We start from the raw sequence: 24268 nt of genomic DNA, 5'->3' as shown, positions 1-24268 counted from the left end.
GACAGCCCAGGAGGCTGTGCTCAGGGGCCATTAGGAGAGGAGTGCTGTCCCCATGGGCTCTGGGCCGGGGCAGATCTACGTGTAAGGAGCCCTTGGGGAAACAGGAGCAGGGTGGGGGCCTCCAGAGAGAGCCTGTCCCCGCCCTGTCCCTGAACCCACACCCCTGGACCCTCTTACTGACCTTCAGCCCTCAACCCAGTGACCCCACACCTTATGCTCCAACCAAATTGGATCTGCCCCCCACCCCCCGCCCCATGCAGGCAAGGGCCCAGGCTGGGGAGCCAGCGACAGGAACTGCACCACACACGTCTGCTCCTCTATCAGCCCTCTCCAGGTCCCACACAAGGACGCATCCAGGCACTCGGGCCAGGACCCTGGCATTGCCTGGTCACTCCTCACCCCTCCAGGTCCAGCCCACCTCCTACAGCCTCACCTCCACCACACAGCCCCAGCCCCCACATACCATCTCCATGCAAGGTATGGGGATCTTTCCTGATCCGGACTCCAGGAACCGTCCTCAGCTTAGACCCTCCACGCCCATGCCACCTCCTCAGCCTGAGCTGAGCTTCCTTCCATGTCCTTTAGCCCCAGCTGTAGCCCCCACACTGGCCCACTCCATACCGTGGCACATGCACGGAGCATGTGCTGCAGAAACTGGAGCCATGGAATGCTCCACGGGGCATGCAGTAGCTGCACTGTGGGCATCCCCCTCATGCGCACGACGAGGCCCCCAGGGCAGCCACACACTGCGGCAGCAGGCGACTGAGTGCACACTGAGGTCTGGGAAGCTTGGTTCCCCATCCTGGGCACGGGGCGCACGTGGGGTGGAAGCTTGGTTCCCCATCCTGGGCACGGGGCGCACGTGGGGTGGAAGCTTGGTTCCCCATCCTGGGCACGGGGCGCACGTGGGGTGGAAGCTTGGTTCCCCACCCTGGGCACGGGGCGCACGTGGGGTGGAACCATGCTCAGGGCCCGGGTCTTATCTCAGTTTTTACACTTCCCGGCTGTGTGATTTGGGACCAGGGATAACCTCCCAGTGCCTCGGTCTCATCAGGGACAGTAGTTCCTGTCACACAGACTAAATGTGTTAGCACATGTACAGCGGGGCGCTAGGTCAGGGTCACCTTCTCTAGTTCTTCACTTTGTGCTGGTGCTGACTGCCCCACCAGGAAGGCCCTTCTGCATCCCCGGCTTGTCTCTGTTCTGCCAGGGCCTGCTCTGCTGCCTCCTCGGTCCATCTGCTTGGCAGAGAGGAGTGTGATGGGTGTTGAGTCCACCAGGCATCCTCCTTGGCTAGGGGCTCTATTTGCCCCACTGTCCCTCCTGCATCAGCTGTGATTGGGGAGGGGGCCATGGACACCCAGGTCTATGCAGCTGTGGGCTGGGGAGTCCAGGGTCAGCCCCGCACCCTGCCAACAAACATAGCGTCCTAGAGCACGAGACAGTGGATCCCTGACCAGCCTGTCCGGGTCCACAGATGGGGCAGTGGCCACCCCTCCCAGGGCCGCAGGAAATGGCCTGGCCCCACTTGCAGCCAGGGCCAGCGACTCTGGCTTCCCTTCAGGCCCGTTTCCTTTATCCGGTTGTTTTGCTCTGAATTCACAAAGCTCAGCCTTCCCTTCCCCTCCATGTCCACCCCTTCCCCCATTCCAGAGTGGAGCAGGACGGATACCGGATATTTCAGGGCCCGCTAGAGCCCCCACCCCCCACCCCGCCCTCAGCCTGGAGCTGCCCACTGACAAGGGGAGTCCCATCCAGGGTCCCGAGCCGCCCCCTGCTGCCCAAGGCTGGGAGCGCAGCGCCCTCGTCCTCGTCCAGGTGTGGCGGGTAAGGCTGGCTCCCCGAGCAGGTGCCGTGTTGCCCCCCGGCGCCCGCTCCCCGCCGAGGCGCAGATCCGGGGGCGGCCGGCCTCGCGGCCAGCAGGCGAAGGGAAGAAGACCAGACCGCAGCACCAGCAGTTTATTGAGTCCTGGCTTGGCGCCCGGAGCATCACCTCCAGGTCTAGGGCCCTCCGAGGAGCGCGGGCTCCGACAAGGGAGGGGCCGGGACCCAGCGGTGAGCCAAGAGGGAGAGAACGCGGTCGTCACCTAACGAAGCTCGTTCCCAGGCTCCGCGGCCCCGCCGGCTGTTCCCGGGCCCGCGCAGGAAGCGCGCTAGGCGCCCTCCGTGGCCGCCGCGCGCAGCGCGAAGAGCTTCTCCCAGCAGGTGGCGACGGCGTCCAGGGCGCGCAGTAGGAGCCTCCTCCGGCTGCCGCGACGCCGGGGAGGGCGCCTCTCGGGCCACCGGCTCCGCTGTTGGGAACGGGACGGTCAGCGAGTGCCCACGGTCCCTACCCCCACAAGCTTGCGTCGAACCCCTGCAGCTCCCAGATGGCGACACCGCGGGGCTACGGGAGGCTCAGTGGGGGGTGGGGGGGAACCTGTGGGAGGGGAGGGAGCTGGGTCCGGCCCCGCACACCTGGCGCAGCATCCAGCAGTGGCGCCGCATCACCGCCTCGGTGCGCAAGGCTACGGTCCACGCTGCTTTCTCCAGTGCCCCGCGGCGGCCCCGGGCCACCACCCTGCGCAGGGTCCGACCCAGGGACGCAATGGACAGTAGGATACTGTGCTCCTGGGGAAGGAAGGGAGGAAATTGGAGGCTGGGGGAAGAGCCCTATGAGGAGGCCCCGAGAGGGGACCAGAGGGCACGGGTGGGGGCGTCTCCTCCATACCTTCTGGGCACTGCAGGAAGCTCCCACCCGACCCCGCCATCCAGGGGCTGCAGGTCCAGTCAGGTTTTTCTGAATGAAATGGAGGTGTTGGGAGGCTGGCCCAGTCCATTGTGCCCCTGGCCCACCCTGCCTCACAGCGGCCTGCAGGTCCTCAAAGATGACCGCTCGGTAGTGGTGGAGCACGTCAGGGACGCTGCAGGTGCGGAGCCCTGCCTGGCCAGGGGCCATCCCCAGCAGAGCCAGCAGGAGCGCCCAGAGTGCAGGCTTGGGAGGCACCTGGAAGGGACACTGCGTCAGGATGGGGTGCTCAGGCCTGGGGAGGGGGCCTCCCCTATAGCAAGCCCTCAGGCAGTTTGCTTTGGACAGCCCCCCAGACAACCACCAGGGAATCTCTGAGCTGGTATAAAATGGAGAGGTTACGGTGCCGTTCATGATCTAGGCATGGACCGAGCAGAGGAAGGATAGACAGCAGGCCTGCAAACCAGACAGCTCAACACTCGAGGCAGAGATCCGTGGGGTGAATGATATGGGGTGGGGGGAGTGGCTGGGAAGGCAGGCCCACTGAGCCCTGAAGGGCCAGGAAGGAGACAGGGCACTCCAGCGGCAGCAGCACCGGGCCAAGAGTCCAGAAGACTGTGGGGCAGGGCTGACCTCGGTCTAGGGGTACGGCCTCTCCCCTGGCCGTGCCCTACCTCATCCCCACACTTCCCTGACACAACCCCCACCAGAGCCAGGCTCTCTTCCTGAGGAGCACCCTCTGCTCCCCAGAACACTGCTCACTTCTGGGTCCCCACAGCAGGGGCAGAACTGACCTGCTCCCACTCCTCATCAATGGATCTGCCACCAGCAGCTCTCATAGCCATGGGAAATGGGGTACCCCTGCACCTCCAGCCCCCCCTCAGCCTCCAGCGAGGCCCTCCCTCACTCCCGCCAGGACAGGGATGAGGGCTCAGAGCTCAAGGCCACACCCCTTTGGGAGGGGAAGGCTTGGGGAAACCCCCAGGGACAAGGGAGGAAGGGGCCACTTGGTGCCCCACCGGACAGTCCTTCTACAGGCCTCCCCCTCCAGAAGGGACTGGCTTGGGGAGAAGCCCACCCCCACCGAGAAGCCCCAACATCAAAGAGAGAGAGCAGCTAGTTCCCAGACCCTGGGCCACACACCCACCCTCAGGCCCCCCGGCTGGAGTCAAACAGCGACTGGAAAATTAATCATGTGAAGCCAGCGAGACGCAGGACTCGACTCCGCTTCCCAGCCCCAGGAGGGGAGCCTGACCGAGCAGCACCCCAACCAGCACAGAGACCTGGGGTGCAGCACTGGCAGGAGGAGCAGATGCCATTTGCTGTAGCCCCTCCTCAAACCTGCCCCCAGGCATGCCCGGCAGGTCAGAGGTCACAGCCAGAGCAGGAGCTGTGGGTGCTGGAGAGAGATCCCCATGGGGTAGGAGGGCTGCCCAGGTGCTCCTCGGAAGGCCTGCCCATCTCCCAGCCCAGTCGGGGCAGCCCTGGCACCAGGACGGCCCAGCAGACCCCCTTCCCCCTCCCCCCACTGCCAGGAAGAACAGACAAGAGCACCAGGGCCAGGCCAAGGTGACGGGAACCGAGGGGGATTTCCCAGTAGGGCACGGAAGGTCATGCAGCCTCCCCTGGGATATGCTCACTCCCAGACCCTCTGCGGCCGTGGGTGAGCCCCTTCCCCAATGGCCCAATGCCACTCACCATGGGCCTCTCAGGGCAAGGCCCTCCCTCACTCCCGCCAGTGGGCCTTGCACATGATCCTGGGTCCCCAGGTAGGGAGGGAGTGTGGCTGCCACTCCAGGTCCTCCTGCTCCAAGCCTGGCCAACAGGGCTTCCCAGGACAGGCTGCAGCAGGGCAGGCTGGCGGCAGGCAGACAAGGCTTTTGAAGTTGGCTCCTCTGAGCAAAGGAGGGAGGGAGCAGGAGGGAGGCCCCAGGATCCCAGCCCTAACCCTCCCTCTCCCCACCTCCTATCCAATTGCTTCTTCAATTAACCTGACCCTGGAGCCCAGCAGCTGCGGGCTCTCTTCCCATCCAGTGGGTCTCAGATTAAGCCATCAGCCCCAGGAAGATATGCACTGTTGAGGAGGAGGTGGGGTGTCCGGTGGGCAGGGCAGGGTCCAGCTGGTGGCAGGGGGGTAGCCAGAAGAGGCCAGGGACCTGCCTGTCTGCACCCCTCCAGTGGTCAGTAGGTACTGCCCCTTCTGGGAACCTGGCTCCCAGGTGAGCTGGACCTAAGCCCCGCCACAGCCACCAGGCCCCGCACCCTGACGTCCGGGGCGGGGGGGGGTCCTGCCCCAGCAGGTCCCAGGCGCGGGACTTCCCAGGCTCCTCCTGCCGCTCAGGCCTCCTGGGCTGAGGGGGTCTTCTGCTGGGGGAGGTCATGGCCACTTGCCCAAGCAGGCTCTCGGGGAGCTGGGCCACCACACCCCTGGTCTGGCAGTGCCCGGGGGGGTCACCCCCACAACCAGCACCTCAGAACAAGGGCAGCCTCCAGAAGCCAACTTGCCTTGAGCTGGAACCGAAGAAATGTCAGTGAAGAAAAGCTAAGGTTCATTTTTCCCAGAGAGGAAAGCAGTTTCCCCACCTTAGAGCAAATAACCCCACGCCAAGGAGAAGACATTCACACTAGATGATCCAGATGCTCCAGAACCTTCCAAGGGCTCCGCAGAAGGCCTCACCTGACTGTGGCCGAGTCACTGCTCCTGCAGGGGCCTTGGTTTCTATGTCTGTATAGGAACGGGCTGGTTTTCAAGCTCCTCAAAGCTTCAGGACTCCCTCTTCAGTGTAACAGGCAGGATCCCTCCCGTCTCCTCCGAGAGATCAACGGAGACTCCTCTAAGGCTCAGTGAAGACCCCGTGAGCCTCCTGGCACCACTTCTCAGGCCTAGCCCAACTCAGGGTGAGAAGCAGAGGAAGCATTTCCAGATCCACAGTCTGTGAGTGGGATCCAGGCCACACGGATGGTCTGCTGCCCGCTCTGGGCTGGCAGTGTCCTTGTGGCTCCCAGAATGTCAGAGGTGGACCTGGCAGGGCCTGCCCTCTCCAGGCAAAGCTGCCCGTGCCCTGGATGCTGCCGTGGAGGCAAGCGCTCCCCAACCTGGGCTGCCTGGGGAGGGCCGAGCCGTGGGTCAGTGACTGAGCCCCACCACAGGCCCCCTCATCGGTGTCACGGGACACCCAGAGGCACCCAGGGGCCGCTCTGGAATCTTCTTGTACATGAACATGTGAGGACAGCGGCCAGCTTACTCTTCTCCACACCACATGGAATAAGTAGCATCTCCTCTCCCTGGCCCACGGCCTCCCGGCAACCCATGGCCTCTGGCCACATGCCTGCAGCTGCGGCCAACACAACCCTTCTAAGAGGATCCGCTGGTTTCCAGCCCGACACACATACAGAGGTCCACAGCCTGAGGAAGGACTTTGTCCTCACACAACGTCCACAGTGAAAATACGCTTCCCAGGTTATGCATTTGTCAATCCAGGGATGAGGGCAGTTACAAGTGCTTTAGAACAAAACTGATTATAAATTAGCAAAAATAAATTCACGTGCAAATGTGAGAAAATCTCTTCCAGTAACATTTCCCTTGAACACACGAACGCACACCCAAGGAGCCTCCCAGTGACCCCGTAGCAACACACTTTGGGAGGCACTCTAGGAAGCTGAGCCTGCTGTGTGCACTCCCCGGTGGGCAGACCTATGCAATGCCCCCCACCCAGAGGGTCACCAGGAGAGCCTATCCCAGCTGTTCCCAAAACAGGAGCTGCCCAGGTCCTCCTCACAGAGTCCCAAGGAGGCTTTCTCTGCGGGATACAGGCTGTCTGCAAGTGGCCCCCTTGAGAACCAGAACCCCGGTGAGCCCACCGGGACCACAAGCGAGTCTGCTCCTGGTGGGGCGAGGGCGCGGAGGAAACCAGCAGGGCACCACCCGGACACGCTACCTGGAAAACGTTTAATTAAAGAGCAAGATGGACAACTCAGGACCCCTTCCACCCCACCCCTCACTATCACGCACTCCTCCACGTGCTGTCCCGAGGACCGTGCCCCACAGGGACTGGACGTTCAGAAGGTGTTCTTGATGTGAGCAGCCACCAGCACGAGGATCTCCCCAATCTTCCTCTGCCAGTTGGCGATGTCCTTGGACACAGCACACCACAGCTCCCCGTGCCGGGGCTCGGCGTTCTCACAGCGCCTCCTCACCTCCTCCCGCTGCTCCTGAGCAGGCACCAGCGGGCATTTGAGTCAGGGCTCCTCCCAGGTGGCCCCTCCTGCTCACCCCACCACACTCACCACAGCCCCGGGCAGGCAGGGGGTAGAGTTGTCTTTCAGGTGTATTCCTGAGACAGTCCCTCCTCCAGGGGGCAAGCCCCACTGCGCGGACCCTCCCAGGAGCTAGCTTCAGCACACAGATGCTGAGCCAAGTCAAGCCCCCACGTCTCTGCCTCAAACGAGTGCCCCGAGCCTGCCTTCTCTGAACAAGGAGTTGCCCAGATTCCACAGTTCCTGTGGGGATCCCAGGACAGCCTGGCCATCCCCAACCCCATGAGCACAATTCTAGCAATGTTTAGCACTGGGGGGGGGGGGGGGGGGAATGTGGGTGGTTGCTGCCCAGGCTCCCCCGCACGCCACCCCCAGGCTCGTGTGGAGCAGGACAGAACTCGCCGGGGCACAAGGCCAATCCTCAGGGCTTGAACCCCACCCCACCCCCATTTCTATTGTGATCCCACACCCCAGTCACCAGCCGCCGTATGCAACACCTCACCTCTGTGCCGTGCTGCAGCTCAAACTTGTAGAAGAAGGCCCAGGCGTCCCCCAAGTCCGAGTCAATCTTCACTGTGCGGTGGAACCACTCCCTGGCCTTGGTGATCTTCCGCTCACTCCAGAAGAGCCTGTCCAGAAGCATCGGTGCAGGGACCCAGAGTAAGTGGCCCCATCTCACGGTGCCTGAGGGGTGCTGGCCAGCACAAGCCACAGAGGCCTTGGGGGTGGCCCAGCCCTGGCCTCCTCTGGCTGCTGCTCACCCGTGCGAGAGGTGGACGGTGAGCCCAGCCCCTGCTGCGGCCAGCACAGAGTTTTCTCCTCTCCCTGGTGAGGCCCTGGGCTCCCAACAGGAGGGCCGAGGAATGGGGCCTGGCTCCCTGGGTGTCGCTCCAGGTCACCAACCTGCAACTGTCCTTCAAGGGTCTAAACAGCTCTTTCTTAAAAAGTCCACATAGAGCAAGAACTTCAAACTCCATTAAGACTTTGATCAGAAAAAGTCAAGTTTCAACCTGCTCAACAGATACCTTCTAGATCATTCTGCCCACCCCTGGCAGCCTCCAGCAGAACCCAGCCAACACTGACAAGATAGGCCTCGGGTCAGTACCAGGAACTTGGACCCACAGCAGACACAGACACCCAAAACCCAGGCCCGGGCTAGAAGCCACAAGTGAGGACGGTCAGAAACCAAATGAAGGACCCATAAGCACCCTCCCCAACACACCGGTGAAGGCAGGAGGTGGGAAGGGCGGTGGGGTGACCCGCTGACAGCCCAGGGCTCCCCCGGCCCCGTAGCTACAGGCACCAAAGCAGCCCCCGCACAACGAACCCGCCATTCAGGGCAGCTGCTTGGGCTGGTCTCAGTTACAACAAGGAGTGATTTCATGCCCTGATAGCTTGATTGTTTTTTAAGCCTTGTGGTATTCTTAATTGCTTGGTGTTAGATAAACTATGACTTAAAGAGCACAAACCCAGATAGCAGGTACACAGAACACCAACCTGGGAACAGCAAAGAGTGACTTATTTACTTTAGCAAAGCCTTTTACGAGGTTTTATGGCCACCCTATCAGAGTGTCATACATAACAGTCATTCTGGGAGGCGGAAGCCCAGAGCAGGAGGGAGGGGGCCCCAGACGGGCCCAAGCTGGGCCTCAGGAGCCGGTGGGGAGCCTCGCAGCAGCTGGTGAGGGGGTGTCCTGCAGGACCTGAGAAGTGGGGCCAACGCCATCTGGGCATACCTTGCGGCGGGGGGGGGGGGGGGCGACTCCTGCTCAGCCAGCAAGAGCAGCACACGGGAGCTCCTGGGCCACACGTGCCGCCTCCCCAAGGTGAGGCCTGAGCAGCAGTCCCAGGAGCCCAGCCAAGGCTCTTCCTGATGACCCTCCACCTCAAACACACCGGTCCCCTCCCAGCCTCCTCTCAACACACCCAACCCCCATCCTGCTTTCAGGCCCTCCATGCAACGACCACAACGTCACTCAATCTTCCCAAGGCCCCGAGCTCCCTCCCACACCCCCGCACACCACATGCCTCCCCAGAGAGCCCCTGACCCAGCCCCCGACACTCGAGCTGATGGTGTGAGGTCACTGGCTGACCTCCTCTTGCTCTTGGGATCATGCACCCTAAAGGAACGATGGTCTCCAGGACATACATCTCTGCACCCCCAGGCGGGCTGACTGGGCCTGACCGACAGACCCTGGATTGTCCCTGAGGTCACCAAGGTGAAAATGTCTGTTTTCTCACTTTCACACAAGAAAAACAACTTCCTTGCTTAGAGCCCTTTGCTTTGCTTACTACTTCAATTCTGTGTGGACCAACATCAGCAAGTTTCCTTCTTACAACCTAGGACACGTGTAGGTGTAGACTGAAAAGTGCCACAGACAGAGCACTCCCATCAGAAGGAGCCCAGGACGGAGGAAAGGAGGGCCAGGCCCACAGGAAGCTGCCTGTCTGTGGGTCAGGGACAGCCCAGGCCACTGGGGCAGCATAGGTCTGCATGGCCTCTGCCTGGAGATGTGCCTGCTTTGGGTCAAAGCAAAAGTGCTTTATCATGGAGCTTTGGTGGCCAAGGACCCTAAGAGATTCCATCAGGTCTCCAGGGTCAGCAACCCCACGAGGATGCCCCCACTCACTTGGCCACAGCCAGGAGGACATGGGGGTCATGCTCACACTTCTTCAGGGCATCGACGCTCTTGGTCTTCCTCTGGGGCCTTGCCTCAAGGAAGATGGCTTCAGACCACAGGACACCTGCAATTCAGACGTAAGAGCACAACTCAGACCCCACCTCTGCTTTCAGAAGTGGCCTGTCCATGTGCAGGCTACCCCGAGAGGGGCTTGCTAAGATTCTAACCCGGGGCGTCCTCTGACCATGGCTATGACCTCCCACATGTCTGCCCACAGGGCCTGCCTGCCACACAGCAGCCCTGATGGCACAGGCCGGACCATCACAGGTGGTGACTGGGTTGGAAGAACCCCAAACCTACAAGGTTCACTCCCACCAACTCTGTAATTCCACATCCAAGGATTTATTAGAACAAAACAATCAGAAATGCTAGTAAAGATTCAAATTGACCAACAGGGGAGTGGTATACTTCCGGCATACCCACACTGCTACATTCCATGAAGCCACTGAAAAATTTACTTTCTTGAAGATTTGATGATAATGGAAAATTCTCACAAAACTTTCAGCTCTAGGGGCACCTGGGTGGCTCAGATGGTGAAGCACCTGCCATCGGCTCAAGTCATGATCCTGGGGTGCTGGGACTGAGTCCCACATCGGGCTCCCTGCTCAGTGGGGAGCCTGCTTCTCCCTCTCCCTGCCGCTCCCCCTGTTTGTGCTCTCTCTCTCTTGCTCTGTCTCATATAAAAAAAATCTCAAAAAAACAAAACAAAGCTTTCAGCTTTACAAGGCACAACACTAAACACACTAGGACTTCCATTGTGTGTAGTAACACAAGCTGTAAGAATACAAATAAGCAAAAAGTAACAATTTCTCAGTAGTGGGCTTATGGGTGATTTTTTTTTTTTCTGAGTAATCTCTACACCCACCGTGGGGCTTGAACTCACGACCCAGAGATCAAGAGTTGGATGCTCCACCGACTAAGCCAGCCAGGCGCCCCTATAGGTGATTTTTAATATCCTTTTTTTTTTTTTTAACTCCAAATATGTTCATGATACATGTATGTTTAGATGCAAGGTAAGAAAATGGAAATTAAGTTTCAGAAGAAAAAGTAATGGGGGCGCATCAGAACACGAAGTCAAACTCCCCACAACGAGACTGGAGACGTAACTCAAATGTCTGAAAGACCAAGCAGAGCTAAAATTCTCACAAACAAAACGCTTTCATAGCACGTTTGAACCCTGAGATCCACTCCCTCAGGAAGTGCCACTGCCTGCCGAGTCTGGGAAGCCAGGAAGCCGCTTACCGGAGTTGGGGCACTCCTGCAGCGCCTTGGCCATGAGCGTGTTGGCAATGTTCTTCAGCCCTGCACGGTACTCCAGCCTGACAGACTCCAACCTGAGGAATGGGGCCCACAGGGCAGGTCCAGCACCCATGCACAGAAGCCCAAGGACAAGCCTAGCTACAGTCCCAGAAGTTCCTGGGAAGCCCCCGTGGCTGGAGCTCCCTGCGCTGCCAAGCAGAGCCCATCCGCCAGAGAAGTGAGGAGGCCTGGGACCCTGACACCATGCAGGTGCGGGTAAACACGTGCAGGACGAGGTCCGGCTGGCATGCTGTCACCACTGGAACAATGAGCACCATGTCAGCAGCATCCAGGACCTGCCCATCTTTCTGAGGTCTCCTCTGGCAACCACCACACCCCAGCTCTGACACCATGAACCCTACACGGCACCTCTCCGCAAGCTGTTTCCTATGGACAGAACACCATCCTCACCTGACAACTTCGTGTTCATCCCTTAAAGGCTCGTCTAGATGTGACCTCTTCTGTGGGGTCTACCTTCTTGGCTTCATCCATCCCCGATCCCCCACTGTTAGCTCCTGGCTCCCCTGGGCACCTTCTACCAGAGCACAAATTAAGCTGCATCCAACTATCTACAGGCCCGTCTGAGTGTCCGGGCTGAACGCTCCCAAGGCAGGAACCGTGCTTCCTCATGGACAGCACCTGCCATGTTTCCCACGGAGCCTGAGCTGGAAACACTGCTGCACAAAGGACTCCTCGTGAACAACTGAGGGAGGACAGCCCGTCGGAGGGGTGAGCTGGGTCTGCCAGGACTCACCACAGGCCCGGGTTCTTTGGGTTCTTCAGGCGAGACTTCTCCAAAATGGCCCGAGCTCGGGTCAGCTGCCCAACCTTCTCCTCCAGCCGAGAAAGCAAAAGCCACAGAGGGGTGGAGTGGGGACATTTCTTCAACTGCAGCCAACAAAGACAAGAGAGCGCTCGGCTGGTGTCAGGGAGGGGTTGTGACAGCTGTGGCCAGCTCCTCAGGCCGGGAGAGTAGGGGATGCTTGCGTCCATAGAGACCTGCCCGTTTCACATCTGGGTGTGGAGATTTATGTACATGGCCATGCCACACGTACGTGTGTGCCAACTACACGGCTGTGTGTGCCCGCGTGCGTATGGGGAGCATACACAGCAGCCCTTACATGAGGTGAGCTGTAACCACGCTTCACTGAGTGCAGTGCATAAGGCTCTGCAGAAGGAAAAGCACAGGTCTGAGTGAGGGGACCAGGGTCTGGCCCTGCTGGGGCCTAAGCAAGTCACTGACCCCTAGGCCTCCAATTCCCATACAAGGGGGGACAGATGGCACCCCAGGGCCAGGTGTTCCGTCTGCAAGGGGAAGCTCTGAGCTGCAGCCAAGGACACAGGCTCACCCCCTGGTTGTAGGCTTCCCGAGCCTTCTCCATCAGCTCCTCCTGCTCCTCAATCTGCCCCTTCATCATCCACAGCTTGGGGAAGTCCTCGTAGTGCTTCAGTGCCTCTTCACACAGCTCCTGGGCTGCTGCAATGTTCCCCAGCACCCACTCCAGCTTCACAGACTTCATGAACACCTGCGAGGCAAACACGCTGTCAGGCAGCCCCCGCCCCCACCCCCACCATCTGTCTGGACAGCATGACCACCTCTAGCACTGGGCCCAGCCAGGACAGGCACCTGCACCAGGAGGACACAGGCTTCACACCATAGCTCCCCTCAAATGTCATTTGCCCCACCATGTTTTACAGACTTTCGTAAGCTGTTTTGCATCCCCTGCAACAAGATGGGGGCCTAAATACACAAACACGTGTCAAAGTCAAGGATGAACCAACAAGCCTAGTGTACCGAGGCTTTAGTGGGCACCTCACAGCTTCCTGACGCCACAGGCCCTGGGGACCCCATGAGACCCAGGCAGCCTGCTCACCCGGGCAGTGGGTGCACTGCTCCGCGCCTTGGCCAGCAGCCGCCGGGCTCGCTCATATTCATTGTTCTCTGACTCCAGCTTCACAGCGGCCAACCAGATCTCCTCGCTGTTGGGGTTGGCCTGGAGGGAGAGAGCAACAGTGTCAGGAGGGGATCAGAACAAAGTGGCCAGGGCTAGGTTACACTTAATCAAAAGCAGCCAGCCTGGGCATGGGGCCGGGGCCCCCTCTGCTGCAGGACAGTGTGATCCAAGCACTTCCAGGGCTAACAGATTGACAAAGTCGGGTCCAGCCCAAGAATGCTGACCCGCCTGAAAACCAGCCAGCGCATTTTCTAGGCGCCCAGGCAACAACACCGGCAGTGGCAGAGCCATCTTCCCCAGGGCCCACTCTAAGCCCCAGGGACCTCTCAAAACGACCCGTGTGGATCTGCCACACCCAATCCTCTCCCAAGCCTGGTGACAAGGAAAACCAGCCATCTCAGTGTGTCCACGGGAGCAGGAAAGAAGGATGCCAAGGGCATCACCAATGGTGTGGAGGGCTCCCACGGGGTAGGACTGGGCCACATGCAACCCAGAATCCAGCAGACACAGGGGTGGTATCCTCACGGCCTCCTGAAAGCACAGCCACCCACTGGCCACACTTGCCTGGCTGCATCATAGACCTGGTAGGCATCCCCTGGGTGACTGTCAGGGAGAGGAGAGCCACCTGGAAGGGGGTGTTGGGGACAAGCAGCAATGTCCAGGCAGATGGCAGGAGACGCTGTGAGCCAGAGAGGAGCAGCATCCTCAACATGTGGCTGTCCTCCAACGGACAGCAGAAAGCCAAAGGCCAGATACAATCCCTCTCGCGGCATTTACTCAAGGAAGGACAGACTTTATTATTATGCTCGTCAGGGTTGCAACAGCAGACTGACATTTATGCTGCACTCAACAGTGTATAAAAACCTGTGGGGCACCTGGGTGGCTCAGTTAAGCATCTCCCTTTGGCTCAGGTCATGATCCCGGGGTCCTGGGATCAAGCCCCGAGGGAGGCCTGCTTCTCCCTCTCCCACTCCCCCTGCTTGTGTTCCCTCTCTTGTTGTGTCTCTCTCTGTCAAATAAAAAAAAACCTAAAAAACAACCTATGCTGTGAGCACTGAGTAACCCATCGAAGTGTTGAATCACTATGTCGCACACTTCCTGAGACGAACATAACACTGTACGTTAACTCTCCTGGAATGAAAATTTCACAGAATTAAGTATGCTGCAAACTACTAACACTCATACTGCCCAGCTCATGACGTCAGCCATCGTCAGCCTGGCTGGGTGCGACTCCAGCCACCTACGAGGCCTGGCTGCAGCCGGTGGCCCACGTGCAGAGTGCAGGGACTGACCATCGAATTTCCACATAGGAAAGAGGTTGTCACTGTGCTCTTATGTGGGGAAACGGTGTCTGGCGACTGCTGGGCAATATCACCCATTGGCCCTATGTTCTCTGCTCTGGAACATGTGGCCTGTGGTTACAGTGAGTGGCCATTACCACAAGGCAGGTCCACCAGCTGGCCATTCTCCCACTCTTGGAACCCCTCAGGACCCCAGCTGCCTATAAAGCACCCCAAGTTCGGTGCATTCTGACCACACACATCCCCTCTCTTAGGTCAGCTCCCATCAATGAGCAGGGGGAGGGCTTGAGGGCACATGCACTCTGGAGCCCTCAGTCCCCAACAGGCACTGGGTCGGGGTTCAAGTGCACACGCCCCCTGCAGCCCCGCTGACCCCTCAACCCACCTGGAAGGCCAGAGCCAGGATGCTCCTCGCCGCAGGCACATCCCCTGCTAGCCACTTGGACTTGGCGCCCATAAGCCACAGCACCTCCGCTTTGGGGCAATGGGCCACGGCCCTCTGCAGCAGCGCTTCCAGGGACTCCCTGGAAGACAGGGGGCCACAGTCACCACCAGAGCATGCAGGGTGCTCACAGCCTCAGCGTGGGTGCTGAAAAGATAGTTAACTGCTCCAAAGTTCGGTGCTATAAATGATTTACCAGATTTTACAATGGGGAGAGTGTGGGGAAATCTTTTCTCTTCATAAAGGTTCTAAAATCAACTACTGAAGAGGGTGCTACAAAGCAAGGCATTGTTATGTGGCTAAGCCTGATGGAGGGACTTCTCAGGGGCCCTTTTATGGCCATGTGTCCTGAGGGGAATGATAACTTCACGGTCTGGGTGACAGGAGACCTCTTTTCATCTATAACCACAGATCCGCCGATAAAGATTATGACCCAGAACCTATTTTCGGTATCCAAAGAAATTGCCTTATTGGAAACAAATTATTCTGGTCACTACTGAGCAAGAATACCGCCAGCCTGGGTATCAGGTATGAAGCCCCCAACCCTCATGTGGCCACCACCCCTCTGCTGCAGCACCTGGCACAGATGACCTCTTTGGGCCTCAACAGCAAGACGAAGGACTCGCTCTGTGTGGAGTGAAGCCCGAGAGAGCACACACCATGCTTCCCAGGCAACAGCAGAACCAGGACCCCAGATCCATAGCGCCCCACCTCCTCTCGCCATTCCATTCCATGAGTCAGCTGGATGGGAAGGGTGCCAGAGACGGGGAGGGAATGGTCCCGAGACCAGGGCAGGGACCTGGGGTAGCAGTGCCAGTGAGGCACATCCACAAACCACAGTCTCCAGGAGAGGCCCTGCTCCGTACCTGGACTGTCACAGGTGAACTTGCACAGGGGTGAGCCAGCAGAGTCATCTCAAAGCATCCCCAAGGGAGTTAATTCCCAAACACCAAACCAGATGGTGGGAGTGGGGAGGAGACAGGAGCCTCAGCAACACATAAGGACAGACACCCTGAGCAGACTGAGATTCAGCAACACCAGGAAAGGAAAGAAGCAGAGCCTCGGTGTGCTCCCAGCAGAAGCCCTGCAGAGATCAGCAAGCCCTGCCCCCCTCACCTCACCCTAGCACAGCGAAGGGCAGCGGAGAGCCCAGGCAGAGGGTGCATACAGCAACATGGGCCTGGTGCCCTGAAGAGGCACCCCCTGAACACCAGAAATTGCAACACCTAATTTAATCAGCAGTTACAGCCAATAAGGCAGACCCAAAAGGTTTTTTCAATTAAAGAATACAATTAGAGAAAACTGTCAAGGACCTCCTCAGAGCACAAAACTAGCCCAAACCCAGAGTCAGCCCAGCTTAAATGAAAACCATGCCTGCCTGGGCCGGACGCCACACCGCCCATACTGCTAAAGCCAGTCCTAGCACGGACGTGGGGCCTCAGGCCCCTGCCTCGCCCCAGGCACCCTTGGGCCACCGGGCATCCACCAGCTCAGCTGCAGGTTCTGCTGCACAGACACCCTCGGTGTCTCAGTCTCTCAGCTATAGAGCAGTGATGACCTTATGGCAGAAGGAGCCATCAAGACAGATCTCACAGTCTCACATGTTGTGGAAGCCCCCGCCCCTCATCACAGAGAACTGGATCTCAAATTCAGGCCCTCGCCCACCTGTGGGGACATGAGGTTTAAATTCAGCTCTGTCCAACCTGCAGTCAGAGGGTCAATGCACACACAGAGGTGGAGAGTGACCCCCTGCACCTGGGGCCCAACCACGTACCTGGTGCCATGGTTCTTCTCGAAGTACGCGGCTCGCAGCCACACACTCTTCTTGCTGGGGAACACTTGCAGGGCGTAGGCATAGATGGCACGTGCACACTCAAGGGCATTATGGGCCACACACTAGAGCAGAGAGACAGGCATGAGAGCGGGCAGCCCAGCACGGCACCAGAGCAGGAGGCGTGACGACCTCTGCTCAAAATCACACAACAGGATGACCCAGTGAGAAACACAGTCCAGGAGAGGGAAGTCCTGGAGGACGGGGATATGAAGCACACGGGGGCCTGGGGCTGTCTGCTAGCCTTCAACAAACAGCAGGAACTGGTGCAGACAAACGGCAGACACCAGCCACAGGTGAGTGAGACAGGCATGCTGCGACCACACACTACACATACGGGTTCCTTCTTAAAAATTAGGTGTACTATATACTCTCCACTATAAAGATACAGTCGTCAGCAATCTGTAAAACACACGTGAATACAAAGAAGAAACAGCAAGCACCCACGCACTCAAGTGAGTGTGAACGGGTGTGGGTTCTGGCGTGAGGGATGGAGCAGCTCTAGAGTCAGGCAGCGGGGCTGGCTGCACAACACTGTGGATGCGCTGGATGCAGAGTCACAGCCTTCCAAGTGGTTGGAAAGGCAACTTTTAGGATATGTGTATGTTTTTTTTAAAGATTTTATTTATGTATTTGGGAGAGAGAGTGAACAAGTGGGGGGACAGAGGGCGAGAGAGAAGCAGACTCCCCGCTGAGCAAGGAGCCCAATGCGAGACTCGACCCCAGGGTTCTGGAATCATGATCTGAGCCGAAGGCAGACGCCCAACCGAGCCACCCAGGCGCCCCAGGATATGTGTATTTTACCACAATAAAAAATGCAGCTTAAAAAAGAAAAAACCCGTCCACTCAAACAGACCTACCATAAACACATGTTATTCTCTTCAGATGCTGTTTTCCTCACTCAAGAATGATTTTATTCCCTGGTTAGCATTAAGCAACACAAGAAAACCAGTCACTGTTTACGGTGATAATGTCTCTAGATGGTCACGACACCCAGGGACACTCTCACTAGGACAGGCTGAGATCTGTTGTCACGGAGCCTCACGACGCACACTTGGGCTGCCCAGGAAAACCTGTGGCTCTCCCACACGCTGCAGACTCGGGAAGCACTCTCGTACCGAAAGAAGCTGTGTGTCTTGAGGGAAGTGAAAAGCCACTAGAAGTGTGTCAGAAACAAAGTTCTGCAACAGTGATCATCCAAACGGCACGGATGGAACTAGACAGGCAGCCTCACAGCGTCTAGGCCTCCTGAGGCCACTTCCCAGATTGACAGCCGCATTCTCCAAGAGAACCACTAGCAAGCCTCCTGCTGTTCAAAGACCACCAGCGTGGAAATGGGTGTGGAGGAGTCTAAAGAGCAGGCACGCAGCTAAGACCCCCTTGTTCAGACTGGGCTCCTCCTCGGTCACATGGCCTCAATCTGACTCAACCACCACAAAAACCAGGAAGGGCCCTGCCTCGGGTGAGTCCTGACCAGCAGCGTCTGGAAAAGTGAGGATTAGACCCCATACGAACTGGTCTGTACCCCTCTCTGTGACTTCTGACCAAGGTCCTGAGGACAGTTAACATGGCCCCCCAGGATCACGGGACAGCTTGCCCAGGGTCTCAGGTGTGGGTGACCTGTGCCAGTCCCTGAGCCATGGGAGTATCAGGAAAACACTCTGCTTCTAAGCACAGGGACTCCAGCTCTTCCTCCAGAAGTGCACAGCTCTGTGACAGACAGCTGTGCTCACTCCGGTACACTTGGCAGACGCAACAAAGAAAGAGAAGATCTGCAACAGCTCGTGGGTTTCTGCTCTCACAATCCGTTAGCCATAGGGCAATGCCCTCCACCTGACTCCCAGGGCCTCCAATGCTGTCAAAGACAAGGAAAATAAAAAGAAGTGAGGTGTTTAACCCCACATCTAGAATAAAAAGGAGCGCAACAACCAGGAACTGGGATTCTTTTACGTATTTAGGAAATTTCTTCCAATATAGAGACTGAGCATATTTGTTATACTTGTGTCTCCACATCACGAAAAGCTTTTAAAAATCATCACAGTTGGCCTGTGTCTTGTCCCCCCTAAAGAACCAAGAGTATGGGGCGCCTGAGTGGCTCAGTCCGTTAAGCGGCTGCCTTCAGCTCAGGTCACGATCCCGGGATCCTGGGATCGAGTCCCACATCGGGCTCTGTCAAATAAATAAATAAAATCTTAAAAAAAAAAAAAAAAAGAACCAAGAGTATATCACTGTGCACAAGGCCATGCGTCGGCCACAGGCCCCTGGAAATGCATGGTGCGGCCAGCACCTGTGGTCTGGGTCAGGGCACATGCGGCCTTCGAGAGGAGATTCTGTGAGGCTCCACACAGGTGAGGCGAGCAGGCGCTATAGACTCACAGAACGGAGCCGGGATCCCTAGTCTCTGCTAATGTAAGGAAGCAAATACCCATGTGAATAACGGACAGAGGAAAGCTCTTCATTACTGTAGAATTCCCGCTGATAAACTAATACTACGTAGAAGAAACGATCTTAGAAAAGCGCTGGTTGGCAAATACCACAGTAGTAACTGATACAGGCCAAAAACCTCATTAATGGACCTGCAAACTAGTAGGTCAAAGTTTGACAAGAAACCAGATGTTTAGTCTCAGAGTGCCGCCCCATAAAACACTTATTAATTACAAAGAACAAGAATAACCTTCCAGTGGAGATGCCACTTGAGCTGGTCAGAGTTGAACAGGCACCTAAACCTACCAACACAACCTGCCAGGAGGACCCAACGTCCCGCAAAGATGCAGAACCTCAACCCCATGGTACAGAAACATCACGGAGACCTGAATCAAGGGGGCTCCACAAAGTCACTGGCCTGTCCTGACAACAGTCAGCCTCATGAGAAACAAAGACAGACCAAAGCCCTCCTGCAGATATCAGGGCCGCCAGGGCCTGACAATGTCACCCTGGGAAGCTACTGCATCATCGCACAGCTGGGGTTTTCCTTCTGTTAACAGGACACTTAGGGAGGCGATGGGTGACATTTGGGGAAGGTCTGCAAATTACATAATAGTACGGTATCAATATGATTTCCTGATTCTGATAGCTGTGCTGAGATTGTGTAGGAAAACACCCTCTTGTAAGGAAATACACACCGAAGCACTTAGAGGAAAGGGGCCACCCCCTCTGCAGCATGTTCAAAGTAAGAGATGTGGGTTTGTTGAGTATGACTGGAGGGTGAGAAGGCAGATGTGGCGAAGTGGTCGAATTTGGGGGAGTCTGGGTGAAGGGCATGTAAGAATTCTTTGTACAGTTTTGCGACTTTTCTATAAATCTCAAATTATTTCAAAATAACAAGATAAAAAAAAAAAAGAAGGGCCACAATTAAGGCATTAAATACCTAAAATATTTATCGATTTTGACCCCATGCTTTCTTCTCTGGAAGCCTATTCTAAGGAAATAATCTCAAAGTAGGAAACTACTCTCCGAACTGCAACTTACAAGAGCAACCACGGAGGGTGCGGAGAGGGAACAGCTGGGAGAGCTCTGTGGGCGCCCACTCTGTACTGGCCTCCGGTCCACAGCATAAAATCAGCTCACCCAGACCGCTGCAGATCAGGAGGTATGCAAAGAGTAGCTCCCCAGGTAAACCCGGGTGAAGAGAAAACTGGATTCCTGACAACTATGTTCAAAAATCAGCAGATCAAAAACACTTTCCAACGGCAGCCTAGCCCCCCATGGACGGAGATCCAGGCCCCTGTGCCGGACTCACAGCGGGCTAGTCCCCCCCAGATGGACTCCAGGCCCTTGGGCTGGACTTACACTGTCAGCATCTTCCATCCACGTGTGCTTCCGATCTTCCTCCTCAATCCCGATGCCAATCACAGCACGCATGACAGCCTGGCAGGTGGCCACACTCCCGGCCTTGTCACACTCCTCGGCATCCTGAAAGAGGGGCATAAGACTATAGTCCAGAGCTGCAGGTGCCTGACGGGGGGCACACTATTCCTATGGGATGAGGACCGAGAGAGCCTCTGCATGGCAAGTGGGGTGTGCACACAAGGTTCTGATGTCTGTCGGGCCCCGCCACAGCCCACCCGACTGGGTCTGCTCGTTCACGGGTGTACCCATCCCTGCCACCAAGCAGATATATGCTAGACAAATACCTAAGCACTTAACAAAGCCACTTCTATCCACTCAACAAACATTACATAAGCACCTACTGCATACAAAGTACTGTAGTAAGCAACTCAGTGGCTATAAGAGGTTCCTACACAAAAGAAACTTCCAAAGTAATAGGAATCAAGACAAGTTCACAAACATTTGTATCCACGGGTCTGAGGGTCTGAACTCAGGATTCAAAATGGACAAAAGAAAGACATATTCACACCAAAACAGACGGGGGATGGGAGTGGAGGAGCCTGGCACATGGAAGGTAAGAGAGAAGCCCAGAGGAAGGACCACCACAAGGCTGCCCCGTCAGGCAGGTGGGCAGGTGGGCCCCAGAAGCAGATCTTGGGATGTGCAAAGAAAAGACAGTCGTGGTTCTACAGCTGAGACACAGAAACGTGTCACTCAAGTCTCTCGCACGCCAATTAGGGAAGGACCAAAATGCAATTAAGCAAAGGACATAAACACACAGTTCTCCAGAAAACAAAACTACAAGAGACTTTTAAACATCGGAAAAGAAGCCATTCTTAATTTTTATAAGCACATTTTATACACATCAAATCAGTAACATCAGAACGTGTGCCAAGACACTTGTATGGCAAAGGTGGGGACACAGACACTTGCACACGGCTGAGGAGCACAAATAGACAATCCCCCAGAGGGCAATTTCAAGTTCTCCATCAAAATAAAAAGTGTATCTATTGACCCAGCAATTCTACTTTAAGTAATTCACCTTACAAATACGTTTCCATACGTGCAAAACAACCTACATACTGGGACACTTTTATAGCACTCTTTGCAACAAGAAAGAGTAGAAACCACCCTATTCTCTCTACTAAGAGACTTATGGTAAGTGGTCAGGGCAACAGGGTGCAGGAGACATGCTGGACATGCTGACCCAGAGGTGACCCTAGCTGGACCTTCATGTGAAAGGGGCCACAGAAGCCCCACGCAGAGGTCCTCGGGGCCCTACAAGCGTCAGAGAAGCATCCCAAGCAGGGAGCAGAGCCAACAGCAAAGACCTGAGGAGAAGGCATGATGAGAAGGCCAGTAATGAGCAAGGAAGCATAGTGGCAAATTAGTGGGGCGATGGCCGAGCCCGGAGCTCAGGGCCTTGCAGGTCATAGCAAGAGCTCTGGGTTCTACTGCAGTGTGGCAGGAAGGCACCCAGAGACTTTTAAATCAGAGAATGAGTCATATATAATCAATCTTATTTTATTTTTCATTTGTTTTTTTTTTTTAAAGATTATTTGACGGAGAGAGACACAGCGAGAGAGGGAACACAAGTGGGGGGAGTGGGAGAGGGAGAAGCAGGTTTCCAGCCGAAGCAGGAAGCCTGATGTGTGGGGCTCGATCCCAGGACCCTGGGATCATGACCTGAGCCAAAGGCAGACACTTAACGACTGAGCCACCCAGGTGCCCCTGGGGCGGCCCTTTTAAAATAAGACTGATGGGGCGCCTGGGTGGCTCAGCCGGTTAAGCAACTGCCTCCGGCTCAGGTCATGATCCCAGGGTCCTGGGATCAAGTCCCATGTCGGGCTCCACGCTCAGCGGGGAGGCTGCTTGTCCCTCTGCCTCTGCCTGCCGCTCCCCCCTGCTTGTGTGCATGCGATCTCTCTCTCTCTCTCTCTCAAATAAGATCTTTGAAAAAAAATAAAAAAATAAATGGACCGCCCTGACTACTGGGTGGAGCACCAACAGGGATATACATTAGGAGTCACTGCCACATCCAGGAGAGGCTGTGTCTGGCCGAGGATGGCCGCAGCTGGGTGACAAGGAGTACCTGGACCAGGGATAGATGGGAAGACAGACTCAAACTGCTTGCCGCGGTGAGCTAGGCCGGACTGGTAGATTTTGTGGGGAAAGCAGGAGATGCATCCCGGACACATCAGGCTGTGGTGCTGTCACATGTCCCAGGGGGATGTAGGGCAGGAGGGGAGTGATCCAGGACGTGGGGAGCGCCCAGAGCAAAGTCCACATTTGGGGGTTCCTGGCATGGAAGCTACATTCCTGACAATGTGGGAAGATTAGATCACCATAGAAGCACAGAGAAGTCTCAAAAAAGGGCTGAGGGCCAAACCACCAAGGCATTTAGATTACAAGAGGAGAAAGAGAACCAGCAAAGAAAGGAGAAGAAGAGGCACCAGCGAGACAAAAGGAAAACATGCAGACGTGGTTCAAGGGCGCAGGCGGGCTGAGCCGGACCTGCCATGGAGGCTCCTGTCTGCAGCAGAGCTGTGGGTTCAGGGCCTGGACTGGGCTCCACAAACAATAGGAAATGGGAAGTAAGAAGGCAAGGGTAAAATGCATTTAGCAGAGTCTGGTACACAGTGGGTGCTCAGTAAACGGTGACTTGCTCAGGAGGCAAAACACCTGAAAGTCATAACACTTCGCAGGACACCACACACGCAAAAAGTATGTATTAACCTTAAAATTACTGAAGTAAAACTAATGTACATTCAGATCCTTTTCATTACGTTCTAGTAGAAGTAAAAGCAAAACACAAAATCTGAAGAAAGTTTTAAAAAAATTCTAGCTCATGCTATACTTTTCTGCACACGGGCAGTGTTCTCAATGAAGGGTTTGTAGGAGGCTGGTGTGAGAACGAGCAAGGGGAGAGGACACCGTCACCTCTTGCAATCATCTGTCCTGACAAGATGGAAACACAGCAGAAGAAATGGACTCGCTGTGGCCAAGCAAGTGCGTCCCAAAAGGGGGATCAGGAATGGGAATTGACAGGTGGGCATTTCTGGGAGCACAGGAATCTCAGCTCTACTGCGTGCAACACAGTTCCCAGGGCTCAAAGGAGACCAAGGAGGCACTCAGAGAGCTGGAGCAGCAAGCCCTGGCAGGTGCACCATCACCCTCCAAAAGTCCTCAGAGGACCGGAGAAACACTGCTGACCCAGCCGGAATCCCCTGCTCCTGAGACAACCACAAACCCAGATGATGATCATGAAACGGAGGATGTTTTGAATACATGGAACACAGTGGGTAACAAAGGGGTGTGATGACTGAGATACAGAAACAGTCAAGGGGAACCCCATGTCGATCCAGCTCCCTGCTTAGAGACTTTCCAGGCCGCGGTGCAGAGAGGGGGACCCAGGCAGGGCCAGTGGAGGAGGCAGAGCCAAGCCCTAGAAGATCAAGGAGCATCCAGTACACAGGACCAAGCACCAGAGAGGAATAGTGCAACACAGAGAGAGAACCCTGGCGTTGTGCTCTGCAGAGGGTCACCTAAAGTCTTCACTGAGCACCAAACACAGCATGAGTGTTTGGAAAGAACCATCCGAAAGGATCGGAGCTCACAGGGGACCAGGGACAGTGCTTGTTTCCACTAGCCTGACTGGAAACCCCCAGGAGAAACAGGTCACTGGGTGGAATGCACAGAAAGGTCTTACCTCCATAGGACAATTAGCTCTAAACTGTCCCACATCCACCGCTGCTGGGTCCGACCTAGCAAAGCAAGAGCCAAAGGGTCGAACTGCCTCCAGTAATGCACTGCACCCCAACCGGGAAGTCTAGAATATTTACAGGAATGCTTAAAATACCCAGCACCCAAAAAGGGAAAATTCACAATATCTGGCAACAAATCAAAGATTACCAGTTATGCAAAGAAACAAAAAATGCAACTTGTA

At 56.4% G+C, this 24268-nt stretch overlaps 2 protein-coding genes across 3 annotated transcripts in view; both read right to left on the bottom strand.

Moving 5' to 3' along the window:
• Positions 1-1958: 1958 nt before the first annotated feature.
• On the bottom strand, positions 1959-6566 carry CUNH20orf204 (chromosome unknown C20orf204 homolog). 2 transcript variants are annotated; one of them, XM_088026867.1, is made up of 4 exons: positions 5406-6566; positions 2711-2986; positions 2458-2610; positions 1959-2291 (listed from the first exon to the last, which is right to left on the bottom strand). In XM_088026867.1, the coding sequence occupies exons 2-4, from the start codon at positions 2936-2938 to the stop codon at positions 2154-2156; spliced, it is 519 nt and encodes a 172-aa protein (XP_087882993.1). In that variant the 5' UTR covers positions 2939-2986; positions 5406-6566; the 3' UTR covers positions 1959-2153. The 2 variants fall into 2 exon arrangements, with proteins under 2 accessions (XP_087882993.1, XP_027951492.1); XM_028095691.2 differs by having other exon boundaries at positions 2711-6566.
• A 90-nt stretch (positions 6567-6656) lies between these two features.
• The window catches only part of PRPF6 (pre-mRNA processing factor 6), a 44761-nt gene continuing 27149 nt past the window's right edge, over positions 6657-24268 (bottom strand). The window contains exons 12-21 of the mRNA XM_028095689.2: positions 20284-20406; positions 16438-16559; positions 14607-14745; positions 12840-12959; positions 12315-12491; positions 11720-11853; positions 10909-11000; positions 9616-9730; positions 7488-7614; positions 6657-6940 (exon numbers count right to left, since the gene is read on the bottom strand). Coding sequence (XP_027951490.1) covers positions 6788-6940; positions 7488-7614; positions 9616-9730; positions 10909-11000; positions 11720-11853; positions 12315-12491; positions 12840-12959; positions 14607-14745; positions 16438-16559; positions 20284-20406 — 1302 coding nt within the window. The 3' untranslated portion in view covers positions 6657-6787. The remainder of the gene's footprint in view (positions 6941-7487; positions 7615-9615; positions 9731-10908; positions 11001-11719; positions 11854-12314; positions 12492-12839; positions 12960-14606; positions 14746-16437; positions 16560-20283; positions 20407-24268) is intronic.

The sequence above is a fragment of the Eumetopias jubatus genome, unplaced genomic scaffold (assembly GCF_037043125.1).
Source record: "Eumetopias jubatus isolate StellerSeaLion01/CBP00866 unplaced genomic scaffold, mEumJub1_p1.0 scaffold_9, whole genome shotgun sequence".
Taxonomy (NCBI): domain Eukaryota; kingdom Metazoa; phylum Chordata; class Mammalia; order Carnivora; family Otariidae; genus Eumetopias; species Eumetopias jubatus.
This window is presented reverse-complemented; position numbering and strand designations above follow the sequence as displayed.